Source organism: Nannospalax galili, unplaced genomic scaffold (genome assembly GCF_000622305.1).
Source record: "Nannospalax galili isolate Female #2095 unplaced genomic scaffold, S.galili_v1.0 scaffold1659, whole genome shotgun sequence".
Lineage (NCBI taxonomy): Eukaryota > Metazoa > Chordata > Mammalia > Rodentia > Spalacidae > Nannospalax > Nannospalax galili.
The window spans coordinates 278,342-294,789 of NW_008342925.1; the positions used below are offsets into that span (position 1 = coordinate 278,342).

Genomic DNA, 16,448 nt, shown 5'->3' on the forward strand with positions numbered 1-16,448 from the left:
TGTGTAGACCAGGCTGGCCTTGAATTCACAGAGATCCGCCTGCCTCTGCCTCCCAAGTGCTGGAACTATAGGCGTGCACCACCATGCCCCGCCAAAAATTATTTTTTATGTGTATGAGTGTTTTTCCTGCATGTGTATAAGTGCACCTGTGTCATGCAATGCCTGTGGAGGTCAAACGAGCATCAGATCCCCTGGCATTGGAGTTATAGACAGTTGTTAGCGGTCATGTGGGTGCTGGGATCTGAACCCAAGTCCTCTGCAAGAGCAGCCAGGGCCCTTAACCACTAACCCATCTCTCCAGCCTCTGTTGTATGTTTTTAAACAGTCTTATGTTGCTCAGGCTGACCTTATATTGGTGGGTTCAAGTGATCCTCCTACCTCAGCCTTCCAAATAGCTGAGACTGCGAGTGTGTGCCAATCAGAGCAACTCAAGTTCCCTTGAGACTTCTCCAACCTCCTCTAGGTCTCTTTCCCACCTAGGTGGCCTGACGCTGGTTACCTAACAATCACAGTCCCCAAAGATCTGACATCATCCACTGAAGATTCTCCCCAGCACAGCCAAAGGGACCCTAGGTGTAGCCTGGGATGATGGCCGGGGCATGAGCCCCGAGAACAGCCAGCAACCCATAAGGAGGTTGGGACACAGGACGGAACAAAACGTGGTGACTGGTGGTGTCTCTGCCAGGAAAGCGGAAGTTTTGGAGCTTTTCAATTTCCCCTAAGTTCCCACAACATTTGTTGCCCCACATTGCCCCCTCTTCCGTACAGAGGGAATTTCCGATTTCACTTCCTCAAAACTCAAGTAGCCAGAGGACCTCAACTTCCGCTTTACCCCCTTCCGCAGTGGACACCCCTTTGGGGCGCCTTCTCCCCTACAGGTCACGTCATGGATGTCCTCCACTGCTGTGTCCATCTCCCAATTCCTGTCCCACTGGCCTGCGGGGGAGGCCAGACTTGCCCCTCTGCACTCTTCCCTCCCGGATTTTCCTCTTCCGGGTTTTCCTCTACTTCCTCTATTCCTGCTTTCCCTCCCAGTGTAGCGGTGAGAGAGGAGGCGGGGCAGGTCCTTCGATGCTTCTGGGGTTCTGAGACGGTAGAAGCACTACATTGGGGAGCGCAGTTGAGATGCTGGGGGAGTCTGGGAGTCCACCGGTGCTGGAGGGTACTCATGCTTAGTACCTCTTCACCCCCGACTTCGGATCTTCCCAACAGCAGCACTTCCAGGAGCCACCTGGGGGGAGGGGAGGGGGCCGGAGAGAAACAAGTGCGGTTGCCACGGCACCCCAGCCATGGGCTCGCGAGATTTGAAATCAGCCAATGGGAAGCAAGAGAGGACGTGGCACGCGGCGCTAGGGGGCGTGACATGGAGGGCGTGGTCCGGCGAGACTCCGCCCCCAGACCGGCTCGGAGGCTGTGGGACGCCAGGCTGAAGCCTATAAAGGGGCCGCTGGGCGAAGCGCGCGCCTCACTCGGCAGAGGGCGCTGCAGTGAGCTGAAGGCGCTCCCGCCGGTCGTGCAGCCCCGCCTCCTCGCCGTGCGCCTGCGCAGTGCGGGCCGCGCCCCGCCCCCTGCCCCGCCGCCCTCAGCCGGCCGGCCGGCCCCTACTCGGCCGTGCGCCCTCCCTGGCTCTCAGCCGCGGTTCTGTTCCGTAGCAGCTAGCTCGGTCTCCGGCAGCATGTTTAGCTGGGTCAGCAAGGATGCCCGCCGCAAGAAGGAGCCGGAGCTGTTCCAGACGGTGGCCGAGGGGCTGCGGCAGCTGTACGCGCAGAAGCTGCTGCCGCTGGAGGAGCACTACCGCTTCCACGAGTTCCACTCGCCGGCGCTGGAGGACGCTGACTTCGACAACAAGCCCATGGTGCTCCTGGTCGGCCAGTACAGCACGGGCAAGACCACCTTCATCCGCCACCTGATCGAGCAGGACTTTCCGGGGATGCGCATCGGGCCCGAGCCCACCACCGACTCCTTCATCGCGGTCATGCACGGCCCCACCGAGGGCGTGGTGCCCGGCAACGCGCTGGTGGTGGACCCGCGGCGCCCCTTCCGCAAGCTCAACGCCTTCGGTAACGCCTTCCTCAACAGGTACTCACCCCTGAGCCCCCCTCCCCCTCCCCGGCGCGAGGACACCCGGGGCCCCGAGAGAGTGCGAGGGGCCCGGCCCTCCCGCGGCCATCCCCTCTGGCCTTTGTCTCCGAGTGAGCACTCGCAGGACAGTGGCCTTGCAGCGTCCCACCGATGACTACCTGGGAGTCAGGGAAATAGACAGCGGTGACTTTTTGACGTCTGTCACCCCTAAAATCTTTCAGGTTATCAATTGAATTCCCAAACCCTCCCGCAGACCCCAGCCCTATGTGCCACAGAGCCAGGGGCTGCCTGGCCACAAGATTGAGCCATTTACTGCCCTCACTTGGTGGCTTCCTCCGACTGGAGGCACCCAGTTCATTCCTTCCTATCAACCTCTCTCCCTTTCCTCCCCGCGGGAGTCTGTCCCTTAAGTGTCATGGGAAAACCCAAGACTTAGATTAGTTTCCTTACTGGTGCAAGACTACTTCACATCCCCTGGGACCAGTGGTTTTGTGTCGGAGGGGACAGGGAGGATATGCTTTGGCCTGCTCATTTGGGGGCAGCCCCTTTGAGTTTCAGCACCCCTCCTAATGGCTGATCTTCATAAGTCAGTGCTGCCACGAGGGGCACTGGGAACCCCTGAAAGAGCTTTGGACTTGACATTCCACTGCAGAGCTGATAGAAGTTTGTGTACCTTGCTGGTGTCTCCCTTTCCCCAGTTAAAGGAATGAGGTCAGGTTCAGCGCCTCTGGATGCTCCTCTCTGAGGAGTTACAGTGCTCAGGCTCCCTTTTCTCTAAAGGAAAGGTGGAACCCCGGCATCCTGCCTCCACCCCTGAGAGGCATGACAGGACTCTCAGACCCTGCCCTCTGTGCTCCCTTTTTCAAGGAGTGACTCCACATGCCTTTCCATGTCTGCATACTGCCTCAGGGGAAGAACCTAGGAAGGAATCTGAGTCCTGCCTTCCAGGTCTCCGCCCTGCATGAGCACATTCTTCTGCAGACACTGTCCAGCCGCGCAGCTTGTTCCAGAGCAATAGCAGCCGGCCTGCCTCCCTGCACAGAGTTGACCTTTAATGTTGTCTTTTTGTCCCTTCTAGGCGGTTTCAGCCTGTCCCCTTATATGCTGATGATGATATGCTGCTTCTAGGCAGGACTTTGGAAGTGACAGGCTTGCTGTCCCCAACCGTTGCTGTCCTGTCTTTACTAGCATGACGGTGAGGGCAGATCTCTTTGAAAAGAGGAACTGGGCACCTGATCAGTTTTCCACCTTTGGAAATCTAGAGCTTGAGAGCTGGGAGGATCTCATGCACCTCCTCTGTAGCCCCCAGCTCATTGGCTCAGGAAACTGAGGCTGAGGGGACCCAGCTGGAATTGTCAAGGTCACTCCCTAAGCTGACTCCCATGCTGACTGCCTGGTCTTTTTGTACCCACTGTTGCTTCTGCACCCCAGAAGGAGCAACTCAGGAGCACATGGTCAGGGACAGGCACTTTGGCACGAGTGCTGTATGGACATTTCCTTCTTGACACCACCCCAGCTCCAGAGGGTCCCTGCATGCTGGCACCCTCTATGACCGGAGCTGTGTCAGGATGTGCAGAACACGGGTGCCTCCAGCCAGGGAGGGCACAACAAAGGGGGCTTTTCTCTGGCTGATACAGCCTCTGCTGGCACTCTTAAAGGGACCCATTGAGTCATGAACTTTACTTTCTAGCCTTTTTCTCCTGAGTGGCTAGCTGCTCAGATACAGTCAGATGGAGCAGAACGAGGCAGGCCTCAAGGAATCCTGAGTGGTTTGTGACAGCTCCTTGTGTGACTAGGACTGCCCACCTGTCCTGAGCTCAAGTCTTCATCCTTGGAGAGGAGGAACCTTGACTGCCCTGCCTTTCTTGCTTTCTTTCATTACACTCTCTAGGCCCTAGAAAGCAGCTCCTAGACCTGCAGATGTGCCTTTAAAGGGACCTTTGTGTATGTGACTTTCAGAGCCCTTTCTGTCATCCTTTCCAGTCAGTCGTAGGCATCAGAGACCCATTCTGGCTTGTACTGACTTACAGCACTTGGTGTCTGTTGGCACTTGGAGGCAGTACCTCTCACCTTGACCTACTGTCCCCAGCCTGTGATCCACCATTCATTTGGAGGATGGGGCCTCCTCCCTGTTTCAAGGACAACTTTGAGCCTCTGTCCGACAGATATGTATTTTCATGGTTCACGATACCTTTTTCAGAGAGGGTTTTAAGGACCCTTTACTCTGCCCTCTAAAGAACTCTACCCTTTGCGACATCTGATAGCTGTTCTGGGCTGCTCTGAGCTCAGCATGGAGCACATGGCTAAGCCCTCACCAGGGCTCTCCCCTCTCCACTGAGGCTTGCTCTTCCTGGGCTGGCTCTTTCAGGGAATGGTATGTCTTTACATCCCTCCACACCACTGACCATTAGTCATTTAGTGGCAGCCCATTGCAGTCCCTTCACCCAGGGGCTGGGGAGATGACTCACTGGGTAAAGTGCTTACATGGGCAGGCGTGAGGACCTGAGTTCAGATCTCCAGCACCAATGCTAAAGCTGGCTCTGGTAGCACATATCTGTAATCCCAGCACAGAGGTCCTGGAGGCTTGCTGGCCAGCCAGCCTAGCTGAATTGTGGCTTCTAGGTTCAGGGAGAGATTCTGACTCAAAAAATAATATGGACAGGGGCTGGAGAGATGGCTAAGCGGTTAAGAGCATTAGCTGCACTTGCAGAGGACCTAGGATTGGTTCCCAGCACCCACATGGCAGCTAACAACCATCTGTAACTCAAGTTCCAGGGGATCCGACACCCTCTTCTGACCTTCTCAGACATTGTACAACATGGGTGCACTTACATACATACAGGCAGTACACTCATACACATAAATAAAAATAATATTTAGCCGGGTGTGGTGGCTCATGCCTATAATCCCAGTGCTCCTATAATCCCAGCACTCCCAGGCAGAGGCAGGCAGATCTCTGAGTTCAAGGCCAGCCTGGTCTACATAGTGAGTTCCAGGACATCTGGGGCTACAGAGAGACCGTCTTAATAAAACAAACAAACAAACAAAAAAATGGAGCTGAGTGTGGTGGTGCACACTTTTAATTCCAGGACTCAGGAGTCAGAGGCAGGTGGATCTCTGTGAGTTCAAGGCCAGCCTAGTCTACACAGTAAGCTCTAGGCCAACTGGAGCTACAGAGAGACCCTATCTCAATAATAATAATAATAATAATAATAATAATAGTAATAGTAATGTGGAGAGTTAGAAAGGAAAATATCCAAGGTTAATATCTAGCCTAGGTTGATATCTTGCATGTGTCTATGTGTTGTGCCCCTACACGCACAGACACATGCAAACATGTAGACACACACACACACACACACACACACACCATCCCTCTTTAATATATGGGAATTTGGCCAAGTGGTTGAGTTTTTTTGTTACTCTCTTTTTTATATTTATTTACTTACTCGTTGTGTTTATGCACATGCACATGTGTGGGGATATTGTATAACACAGCACTGTGGAAGTCAGAGGATAATCCGTGGGAGTTAGCTCTCTTCTACCATGTGGACTCTGAGGATTGAACTTGGGTTTGCTGGCAAGTACTCCTATGCACTGAGCCATCTTACTGGCCCTATTGTTTTTTGTTTTTTTTTAACAAGGTCTTTGTAGACCAGGCTGGCCTGGAACTTAATTAACATTGATCCCTCTGCTTCTGCATCCTGAGTGCTGGAATTACAGGAATGTGCCATCACACCTAAGTGAAAGTTTAATTTTATCTATTATTTTTAATAATAGTTATGTATATGAGTGTTTTGCTTGCTTGTGTGTAGGTGAGCTCACGTGTGCAATGCCCATAGCGGTACAGTTGTTGGTTGCCATGTGGGTGCTGGGAACTGAACCCGGGTCCTCAGCAAGAGCAACCAGTGCTCTTTTTTTTTTTTTTTTTAATATTTATTATTTTTTGTGTATGAGTGTAATGATTGCACATAGGTGGGTGCACCCGTGTCCTGCAATGCCAGGGGGTGTCAGATCCCCTCAAACTGGAGTTATAGACAGTTGTTAGCTGCCATGTGGGTGCTGGGAATTGAACCTGGGCCCTCTGCAAGAGCACTCAGTGCTCTTAACTGCTGAGCCATCTCTCCAGCTCCCTAGATGAAGTACTTAATGTGGAATTGCAAGGTCTCTGTGCCATACTTGTGTTTCCCTTCGGAAGTGAAGAGGTTTGGGCTCATACAGCTTTCAGTAATAAGTCAGCAAATTGGAAGCTGAACTCCTGAACTCTAGGGGAAGCGGAGGGAGGGAGCTGCTGCTGCCCGTGGGGCCCCTTCTGGTTGCATTTCCACTTAGGAAAATGTACAGAGTCAGGGAAGGCTGGAAAGTTCTCCCATGGTAACTGGCTCAGATGTCACTCTCTTTTGGCATTGCTCTCCTGCAGGTTCATGTGTGCACAGCTACCCAACCCCGTCCTAGACAGCATCAGCATCATCGACACTCCTGGGATCCTGTCTGGAGAGAAGCAGCGCATCAGCCGAGGTAACCAGCCTTCTGGCAGGGAACCAAACCCTGTGCTGCCCTCCAGGTTGTTTCCAGGCCCAGGCTTTGGGGAAAAAAAAAAAAGTATCCCCCTGAGAAGCATGTCGCCTCACCTCCACAGGACTGGCCTGAGGGGCCACAGCCTCCTTCCCCTGCCTCCCTGTGCTCAGGTGTCCAGAGCAGCCCAGCTGATGTCGCAGTCCATTCTGGATGACAGCTGCTTTTGAGCCAGGAGGCATGCTGGGAAGGAGGGCACATGGGGCCTCAGGCCAAATAGTAAGGTGGCAGGAAATTGCCTAGTACCTGTGCCCAAGTTTCCCACCCAACTCTGGCCATTCCCTGAACTCACCTCTGTTTGCATATGAACTCTGCGCCTGCCAGAGTCATGTAATTTCCTAAGAAGTTCAGCTGCAGTGAGCCAGCCAGGCAACAGAGAACCCCACAGAACTGTCTGGCCTGTCTGGACATTGCTGGAAATTTGCTTACGTGTGCTTACCCTTGCTAGTCATCTGCCTCCCAGGGGCTGTGTGCCGGTACAGGAGGTTTCCTGCTGGGCATTGGTGCCCTGGCCAGTCTAGTGTGTCCAACTCATAGCCGGGTTTTGCTGTGCTTTATTTTTATTTTTTAATTTTTTAATGAAATAAAACTTTATTTCTATAAACACAGAGGGGCTGGGACCTTAAGGAAAGGTCTCGCAGGGTACACCCCAGGGTGTACCCCAACACTGCTCAGAGACGAGGGGATTCCCCCAGACCTGGTTGCCATGTTGCTTTGAGGGCCTGGTTCAGTCTGAACCTGGTCTAGGTTGTATTTATGCCCATCTCTTTTGTAGAAGGGTGTACATCCCCCATAAGGCCAGAGTCCATTCTGGGAGGAGTGTGAGGGCTGGCCACAGCAAAGAGGAAAGTGCCTCGCTGGGGGTATAGCTTGGTGGAAGAGAGCTTGTCCGGAGTGCACAGTGGCCCTACTTGTCGATCCCCAGTACCACCAGAGACAGAGCAACAGAGAGCACAGGCGTGGAGGTGGAGAATGAAAATAGAAGCGGGAACAGTGCAGTAGTGAGATGGTCGGTGTGGTAACGGTGCTGCCAAAAAGGCTAACCTGAATGTGGTATCTGGGGCCCACCTGGTAGGAGAGATTCAGCTCCTGTGGGTTGTCCACGGACTTGTGTCTGTACACTGGCATGTACATACCCAGACACACACACACACACACACACACACACACACACACAGAGATGGCTCAGAGGTTAAGAGCACTGACTGTTACTGCAGAGGACCTGGGTTTTGTTCCCAGCACTCACATGGCAGCTCACGACCCTCTGTAACTCCAGTTCCAGGGGAATCTGATGCCCTCTCTCTCTGGCCTCCATAGGCACCAAGGACACACATGTACACATGCATACATGCAGGAAAAACACATATAAAATAAATCTTTAAAAGAGTAAATAAATGTAATAAAATTTTTGAAAGAAAAGAGAACTAAAAAAAGAAAAGGGCCAGGTGTGGTGGCACACGCCTTTAATCCCAGCACTCGGGAGTCAGAGGCAGGTGGATCTCTGTAAGAAGAGCCTGCGTGCATGCATGCGTGTGGCGTACTGACTAATCCAATTTGGGAGGCTGAGGTAGGAAGATTGCCCCCAGCCTCACATGCCAGGGGGGCTTGAGGAGCCTGCTGTTTTTCCTGCGGCCCTTGCTCTCTGGGCTACCCTGTGGTGGAGACGTCGTAGCAGAAACTAGCAGTCTGGGACCCTGGGATTGAGAGAATGTCTCTGCTGCCTGAGGTGGGGCTCTGGATATTTGTCCAGGGCTTGGGGGCCCCAACCATCATGGCACTACAAAGTTGCCCCTTTGGCTTTTTTTTTTTTTTTTCTTGTTTGTTTTTTGAGACAGGGTCTCATCATGTAGCCCAGGCTGATCTCTAGCTCTCCATCCACCTCTCAGCATCCTAAATGCTAGTATTACAAGTGGGTCCCACCATGCCTGACAACTGTTCCCTCTTTCCTTGAAAAAGTGACACTCTTGGGAGTTCAAGGGAGCAGAATTTGGAATCCTTTCCAAAAAGGCAAGGGTCACTTTTTTATTGAAACATTCTCACCATGTAGACCAGACCAGTCTTGGCCTTGAGTTCACAGCGATTCCCCTGCCTCTGCCTCTCGAGTGCTGGGGTTGAAGGCATGTGCCTCTATGCCTGGGTCCCTATTTCTTTTTTGGGGTTTCTTTTTGAGACAGAGTCTCCCTGTAGCCCCAGCTGGCCTGGAACTCACTATGTAGACCAGGTTGGCCTAGAACTCAGAGATCAGCCTGCTTCTGCCACCCTACTACTGGGATTAAAGGCGTGCACCACCATTCCTGGCTTTCTTTTATTACTGTTCCAACCTGGTTTTAAGAGAATGCCTCCTGGGCCTGGTGTTACAAACCTGTAATCCCTGACTCAGGAGGATGAGACTGAAAAACCACAAATTAAAGGTCCACCAGGGCTACTGATTGAGTTCAAGACAAGTCAGTGAGATCTTGTTTCAAAATAAAGAGTGAAGAGAAGAACAGGGGGAGATGGCTCAGTTGGTAAAATGTTTTCCATATAAACATGAAGGTGAGTTTAGGGCCGCAAAACTCCTATAAAACTTGAGCATAGTAATGTGAACTGAGCACTGGAGGGCTGAGATCAGAGGTTCCCTGGGATTTGCTGGCCAGCCGTCTAGCTGAACTAGTGAGCTCATTCAGTGAGAGATCTTGTCTCAAAAAATAAGGTGGAGCTGGGTGTGGTGGCACACGCCTTTGATCCCAGCACTAGGGAGGCAGAGGTAGGCGGATCTCCATGAGTTCAAGGCCAGCGTGGTCTACATAGTGAGTTCCAGGACAGCTGGGGCTACAGGGACACCCTGTCTCAAAAAGACAAAAACAAAACAAAAACAGAAAATAAGGTGGAAACCGGGCATGGTGGCCTTAATCCCAGCGGAAGTTCAAGACCAGCCTGGTCTACAATAGTGAGTTCCTCCAGGCTAGCCGAGGCTACGAGGAGATCCTGTCTCAAAAAGACCATAAAATAAAATAAAAAGAAAGTGGAAAAGGAACTGAGGAAGACACCTGATGTTGACCTCTGGCCTCCACACATATGTACATATATAAACACAAAAGTAAAGCGGGCTAGAGATGTAGCTCAGTGGAAAGCCTTTGCCTAGCATGTGTGCATCCCTAGGTTCAATTCCTATCACCAAAAAGTAAAGGAAAAGCCCGTTAAACATTACTTATCTTGCTAGAAAGCCTTTGCTCAGGGAGGACCTAGGTATTAGAGAGTTTGGGTTCTTGTGGCCCTTGTTTGCCCCCCAACAAGGAGGTCAGAAGTAGCTGTTTCCCTAAAGCCCTATCACTTGCCAGAGCCAGGCTGGAAAATCTGAGTAGTAACTCTGAAAGAGAAAGAACCACAGTGGAAGTTGGTTCCCAACCTGCACCAGGGCCAAGGTCTGCAGCCTTTGTTTGAGGCCCACAGTTATCTTTTGACTGACCTGAGGCTCCCGCAAGCTGGCTGTGTGGTGTGCACAAGCCTCAGATAAGGGACAGTAGCTCACCCTGACAGACTTATGTTGCCAGAATGCCCTGCCTGCGAGGCCTTCAGGACTGGAGGAAGGGATGGGAGGGGAAGGGTTTGAGGTTCCTGTGGCCCTTGTTGGCCAAGAAAAGGAGCTCAGCTCGGAAGTAGTGATTCCCAGGCTGGTGAAGTTCACTTGCTTCTTTGACTGCCACTTTAGCCTGTGTCCTGAGTTTAGCAGGCAGAGCCACATGGCCTTTATGTCCTGGGATCCCTGGCCTGCCACTGGGCCTCCTTGTTGCTTTCCTGTCAGGAGAAAGGCCTGGCAGAATCCAAACTTGCTCTCTGGAAAATCATCAAAGTAATGCTTAAGTAGCCTTGAGAGGGGGATTTGTTTTGTTTTTCCTTTGCTGGAGATGGAACACAGAGCCTCGAGCATGCTAGGTAAGAGTTCTATCCCTGAGACCCCCCCCATCCCCAGCAGTGTTTTGATTGGGGCTAGGGTGGATGCTCCAGATAGGACACTCTTCAAGTAGGCTGCAGGTGATACTGGGTAACAAGCTAATAGAAAGCACTACTGGTCTTGAGGGCCTGCTGTGCTCCTCTCCAGGTGGCAAGTGGGTCCCTGCAGCCAGGTTTCCCTTATCCTGAGGCTCCCTCTGATTGGAGGATTGAACTCACAGGCGGATCTCTGTGAGTTCAAGGCCAGCCTGGCCTACATACATAGTGAGTTCAAGGACAGCTGGGGCTACAGGGAGACCCTGTCTCAAAAAGACCAAAAAAAATTATACCAAGTTAGGATTTGAGGTCAGGTGTTTTACGGTCAGGCAAAAGCTAGTCACATGGTCCTTCTTACAAATGCTGGGTGTGGACTCCAGGGCGGTCATCAGCCCATGGATGAAGCAGGACTGGACATCTCCTCAAAGACCCCACCCATCAGCCCTACTCTGTGTATGCAGAGGAAATTGGAACAGGCCAGCTCATACCCACTCCTTCCCATTGCTTTTGCTGGCCAGAGTAGAAAGCAGGTGTTTCCCTCTCAGAAAGATAGGTCCCTGGGAACATGGGTCTGTACAAGTGGCAGGCACTGCAGCAGTCTCCAGCCGTTCCCTGGAAAACAGAACATCCCTGTAGAGGTTGCTCATCCTTGAACATTGCCAGTTTCATTTGGTTCCATTCCCACCCTGTCCAGGGCCCTCCTAACTTTTTGCGCTTTCTCTGTGGTCCCTCATATGTGCAGGAAATTCCATCTGGAACAATAAGGAGGCACTGGTACAGGCCAAAGCAGTCAGAGCCTCCCCAGGACCCCTGTGAATTATGTTCCCTGGGGTCTCAAGCTGCTCTTGCCCAGTGTGCTAATCTTCTGAGCTGCTTTAAAGATAGCATTCTCCTGTGTCAGCAGAGAATGGTGGCCTGTGGGGACAGCATTCCTTCCTGAATGCTGCCCGTGTGACTGATAACGGGCATTTCAAAGGGCATCTGTGGCTGTGTGGGGCTGATGCCCTTCACTCCAGGGTCACGACCGCTGTAGTCACAGTGCCTTGGAGTGGGCTGTCCCCTGGGCAGTGGCAGGGGGCATGCTTGTGCCAGGCCAGCGCCTCCCCCATCATCATGTGTGACTGTGTGCCTTGAGGTGTAACTTTTGTGCCTCTGTTTACCCCACAAAGTTGTTTCAGCAGAGGGAGTATGGCTTCAGTATGGGTTAGCCTGCGGAGTGCTGTCTGGCCTGGTGCCTGATGGTGCCGCCCCATCCACGCGCCCCATTCTGTTATCTCAGCAGCTGTGTCTAGGAGGAAGCCACACTCCTTCAAAAGAGGAAATGGTCTGAGGAGCTGACAGTGATGAACCCAGGGGACACATGGCCAGCTAGTGTCGGCACAGGATTCAAACCTGACGGGCTCTGCTCCCCTGCGGGCAGGCCAGAGAGGCTACCTCAGCATAGACTCTGAACTGGGGTCAGATCCTGCAGGATTGTTCCTGGGCTAGACCCTGAACACACAGGCTGTCAAGATCAGACCCTAGTCCAGAAAAGTCTAGAGTTTTTTATTTTTTACGATTCTTTATTTTATGTGTGTGTTTTATTTGCGTGTATGTAAGTGCACCTGTGTTTGCAGTGCTGATGGAGGCCAGAAGAAGGCATCAGATCTCCTGGAACTGGAGTAACAGGTGGTTGTTAGCTGCCATGTAGGTGCTAGGAACCAAACCCAGGTCCTCTTCAAGAGCAGCCAGTGCTCTTAACTGCCAAGTCATCTCTCCAGCCAAGGACGAGGGCTTTGAAAGCTGTGCTGGTATCTTCTGCCTTTCCCCTGGTCCCTACCTTCAGCCAGAAATTACTGCAGGCCATCCATAGAGGGCCTGGGCTCTTGCTTGATTTTCCACCCACTGACATGGATCACAGGCTCCACCTAAGTTGTCTGTTCCCAGTGGTTGGATAGGACCTTCCCAGCCCAGACATCCATCCATGCAGCCTGGAGCCCAGTGAGGTTGTGCCATGGGCAGCCTTTCTACCCTCCTAACCAGTTCCTGAGATGCCAGCCATTAACCTACCTGAATAGTGTTCTGTAGACTAGAAGGTGTTCCCAGGGGCTGCTCAGAAGCCTGAGGCAAGACTGGGTGCTCTGCCCCTGTTGGTTTTACAGTACCCACAGCACAGGTTACTTCAGAAGGCTTAGCTCCCTGGTCAGTTCTGCAGGAACTGAGGGCCTCAGGCAGTGGCCGGATCCCCTGGGGTCACAACACTGACAGCAGTAACTTCTAGACCTCTTAGGGTTGTTGATAACCATTTATAGGAATTTTCATGATTTGTGCTTTTACCCTTATGCCTGGCAAAACAAATGTCAGCCAGTTAGTTATTAGGAGCCTGAAAACTCCAGGGTTTTCCAGGCTCTGCTGTTTTCTGAGTGTTTCAAAGAGGAGCCTTGGGCAGCACCTCCTCAGCTGGACTTCCCCTCAGACTCTGTGGCCTCCTGTGGGCTGGCTGGGCCCAAAACCCTTGACCCCCCACACCCCCCATCCCTCCCTGCCTCCTCTCTTAAGCAAGCATGCTGCTTTGGCCCCACTCTCTACCGTGGGCGCACCAGCTCTGCCTGTGGAGGCGTCGTACCGGGCTGTGCTGGCCTTGGCACCTGTTCCCCAGGCTGCCAGCCGGTGGCGGGCTGGGAAGCAGCTGGCCTGAATGCCTGCAAATGTTGGGTTTATATTTGGGGTGCGAGGCATTCTTCATGCTTTGGGAACTGCCCTTGCCTACTCATCCATCGGATCTGAGCTTCTTGGGCCCAAATGAAAATACTTCAAGTAAATAGGAGCAAACACAAAGTGCTGGTCGCCTGCCAGGTGCACCTGACCCTTCCAGCAGTCTTAGAGGTGGAAACTTACTGTTACTGTCTTCATGCTGCAGAGAAGGAACTGGGAGCCCTTGGAGAGGGCAAGTGGCCTGCTCAAGTGGCCCAGCAGCCTATTGAGAAGGGGGTTCAGGGTTGAAATGTGGGTCTACCACCAAAGTTGTCCCCCTCCCCCCCATCCTGTTGCTTATTTTCAGGTCAGATATATTGAAGACCATGTTACATGCTAGATCCACCCTTTTTGCAGGAGCTGGATTCCATGCTATGGGGGTAGAACACATCCCCTGAATCCTGGAAGTTCCCTGTGTAGTCTCTCCCCAAAGCAGGCCAATCAGTAGCATTTGTCTCTAAAGCATACCTTTTCCAGACTGTCACTTAAGTGGAAGGATGCAGCACAAGCCCCTTTGGTGTTTTCTTTCATGGGGTTTGGTGCTTTTGCGGTCCAGTCCATCCCTATGTTTAAGAAAGTCAAGAGTTTTGTTCCCTTAAAACAAAAGAAAACATGTTTTGGGGCTTTGAATCCATATCCTGTGTTCTTTGGGGAGGCATCATATGCCTACTGTATCCCTATCTCAAGAGCTGTCCTTTCTGTAGCTGGGTTGCACCCCATCTTTGTCCCTGTTCACCTTTCACCCCTGGAGGGGGTCTGGACTGTCCCTGATTTGAAGCAGATTTTTGTTTTTTTTGGTCTTTTTGAGACAGGGTCCCCCTGTAGCCCCAGCTGTCCTGGAACACACCATGTAGACCAGGCTGGCCTTGAACTCAGAGATCTGCCTGCCTCTGCCTCCCAAGTGCTGGGATTAAAGGCAGCACCACCATGCCTGGCTTTTTGGTCTTTTTAAGGCAAAGTCTTCCTATAGCCACAGCTGCCCTGGAACTCTTTATGCAGAGATCCTCCTGCCTCTGCCTCCTGAGTGCTGGGATTAAAGGCATATGCCACCCCTACCAGCTTGAAGCAGTTTTGAATCAAGCTGCTATAAACTACAGATAGACATCTGTTTGCAGGACTGGTGTGTGTGAACCTGAACTTTTATTTTCCTGGGGGAAATGCCTAGGGGTAGGAGGCCCCTTGCTGAACCTGTGCTTTTGGAGCCGCGTGGAGCAGGTCCTTACAGTGCCAGCTCTGCTCTGCGCTCCTCTTGGAAGCATGTGCGTGTGAGGTGGCGAAGCTGAAAGCATGTGATGGAGGTCTTTGGCGAGAAATACCAAGCAAGGCCCCCGTAGTTTGAATGGCAGGAAGCAAGAGTGCATGGGAGACAAACCCTCCATTGTTTGTGTTCTAGAAACTTTTGGAATGTGTGAAGCAGCATTCCCTGGCCGCTGGAACTACCTGTGTTTGGAAGGGTGTAGCTGCAGGGTGGGGTCCATCATAACTCTGTGGCTCCCACCTCTAGACCTGGAGAGCTGGCTGGGAACAGAGCTCCTGTGGTCGGCATCTTTGGCTCCTGTCAGTTCCCTCCACACTTCCTTGAGGTTGAGCATGGCTGTTCAGAGCCACTCTGCTTCCTCCTTCACTCTCAGCACTTCGCACCACATTTTTTTTTTTGAGACAGGGTCTCCGTATAGCCCCAGCCATCCTGGAACTCACTATCTAGACCAGGGTGGCCTTAAACTCACAGAGATTCGCCTGCCTCTGCCTCCTGAGTGCTGGAATCAAAGGACGTTTTTGTTTTAATTTGTTGAGACTGGGTCTCCCTGTAGTCCCAGCTGGCCTGGAACTCCTTATGTAGACCAGGCTAGCCTCGATCTCACAGAGATCTTCCTGTCTCTTCTTCCCAAGTGCTGGGATTAAAAGCATGCAACACCATGCCTGGCCTGATTTACATTTCTAAGGTGCAGTTCACTGGGGTTCTGTCTACCTGCACTACTGCATAGCCATCTTCCTCTAGAACACAGGTGAACCATCCAGTGTTAGTGTTTGTTCTCCTGGCTTATTTCCTTTATCAACTTGGCTTCCAGGCTCCAGAATTTCTGGGCCCAGCCTACACCATGGTTCCTTGTCCCTTATCAGAGGTGGCTCTGGTTTCCCTCACTGAAGTCCCTCCTTCTTAGGTTAGCTGTTCTCTCCAGCCCCACCTCCACCTGTGTTCTCTGTGTCCTTGTGGAAGCTGGGTCTGTTCTCCAGCCCAGGCTGTCCAGTGTGCCCATCTCTCCTCTCGGGCCTTGTCTTCATCTCTGTAGGCTCACGTGGCCCCCAGTTGTGCTGTGGACTTGCTGTTGTCTGGGTGCTGCCACATCTGACCCTACATGGTGTGTCCCAAAGCTCACTGCTTTGTCTCCTGCCTGAGCGCCAGGCTAGATGGTGCCGAGGCTTCTGCCCGTGTGTGCTCCACCAGCCCCACGCTGTGACTATGGCGCAGCCCCCAGTACCTCCTCTCTAAAGCCATGTGGAACCTCCAAAGGCAGTGAGGGATGTAAAGAGAGCCTGAGGGGCCCAGCATGGCCTGCACACACATAGTCACATGCCTGTGACATGAACAGGCCTGAAGGGCTGTGACCCTCCAGGTGTCCTGTGAGTGTTCTTGGCCAACCTGTGTTCCCTCCCACCAAAAGCATGAGCATTTTCCCTAGTAAACAGGAAACTTCAAGCCAAACATAGAAGCTCTGCCAAGGCAGAACAGAATGACCTCCATTTTGAGGCCAACCTGGGCTACGGAATAAGACCCCGTCTCAAAAATCCAAACAATTAAATAACAAGGAAATTTCACCTGCCAAAAAATGAACCTAGTTGAGCCAGGCATGCTGGTACATGTGTGCTACTCTACACATTTTTTTTTTCTTTTTTTTGGTCTTTTTGAGACAGGGTCTCCCCATAGTCCCAGCTGGCCTGGAACTCACTATATAGACCAGGCTGGCCTTGAACTCACAGAAATCCAGAGAGGCCTGACTCTGCCTCCTGAGTTGCCGGGATCAAAGGCATGTACCACCATGCCTGGCCCGAGATCCTTTTTTTTTAAAAAGCCGGTGGTGGTGGTGGTG

The 16,448-nt window shown here is 52.3% G+C and overlaps 1 protein-coding gene across 1 annotated transcript in view; it reads left to right on the forward strand.

Annotated features, from left to right (window-relative positions):
- Positions 1 to 1,496: 1,496 nt before the first annotated feature.
- The window catches only part of Ehd1 (EH domain containing 1), a 25,679-nt gene continuing 10,727 nt past the window's right edge, over positions 1,497 to 16,448 (forward strand). The window contains exons 1-2 of the mRNA XM_008838898.2: positions 1,497 to 2,079; positions 6,503 to 6,600. Coding sequence (XP_008837120.1) covers positions 1,676 to 2,079; positions 6,503 to 6,600 — 502 coding nt within the window. The 5' untranslated portion in view covers positions 1,497 to 1,675. The remainder of the gene's footprint in view (positions 2,080 to 6,502; positions 6,601 to 16,448) is intronic.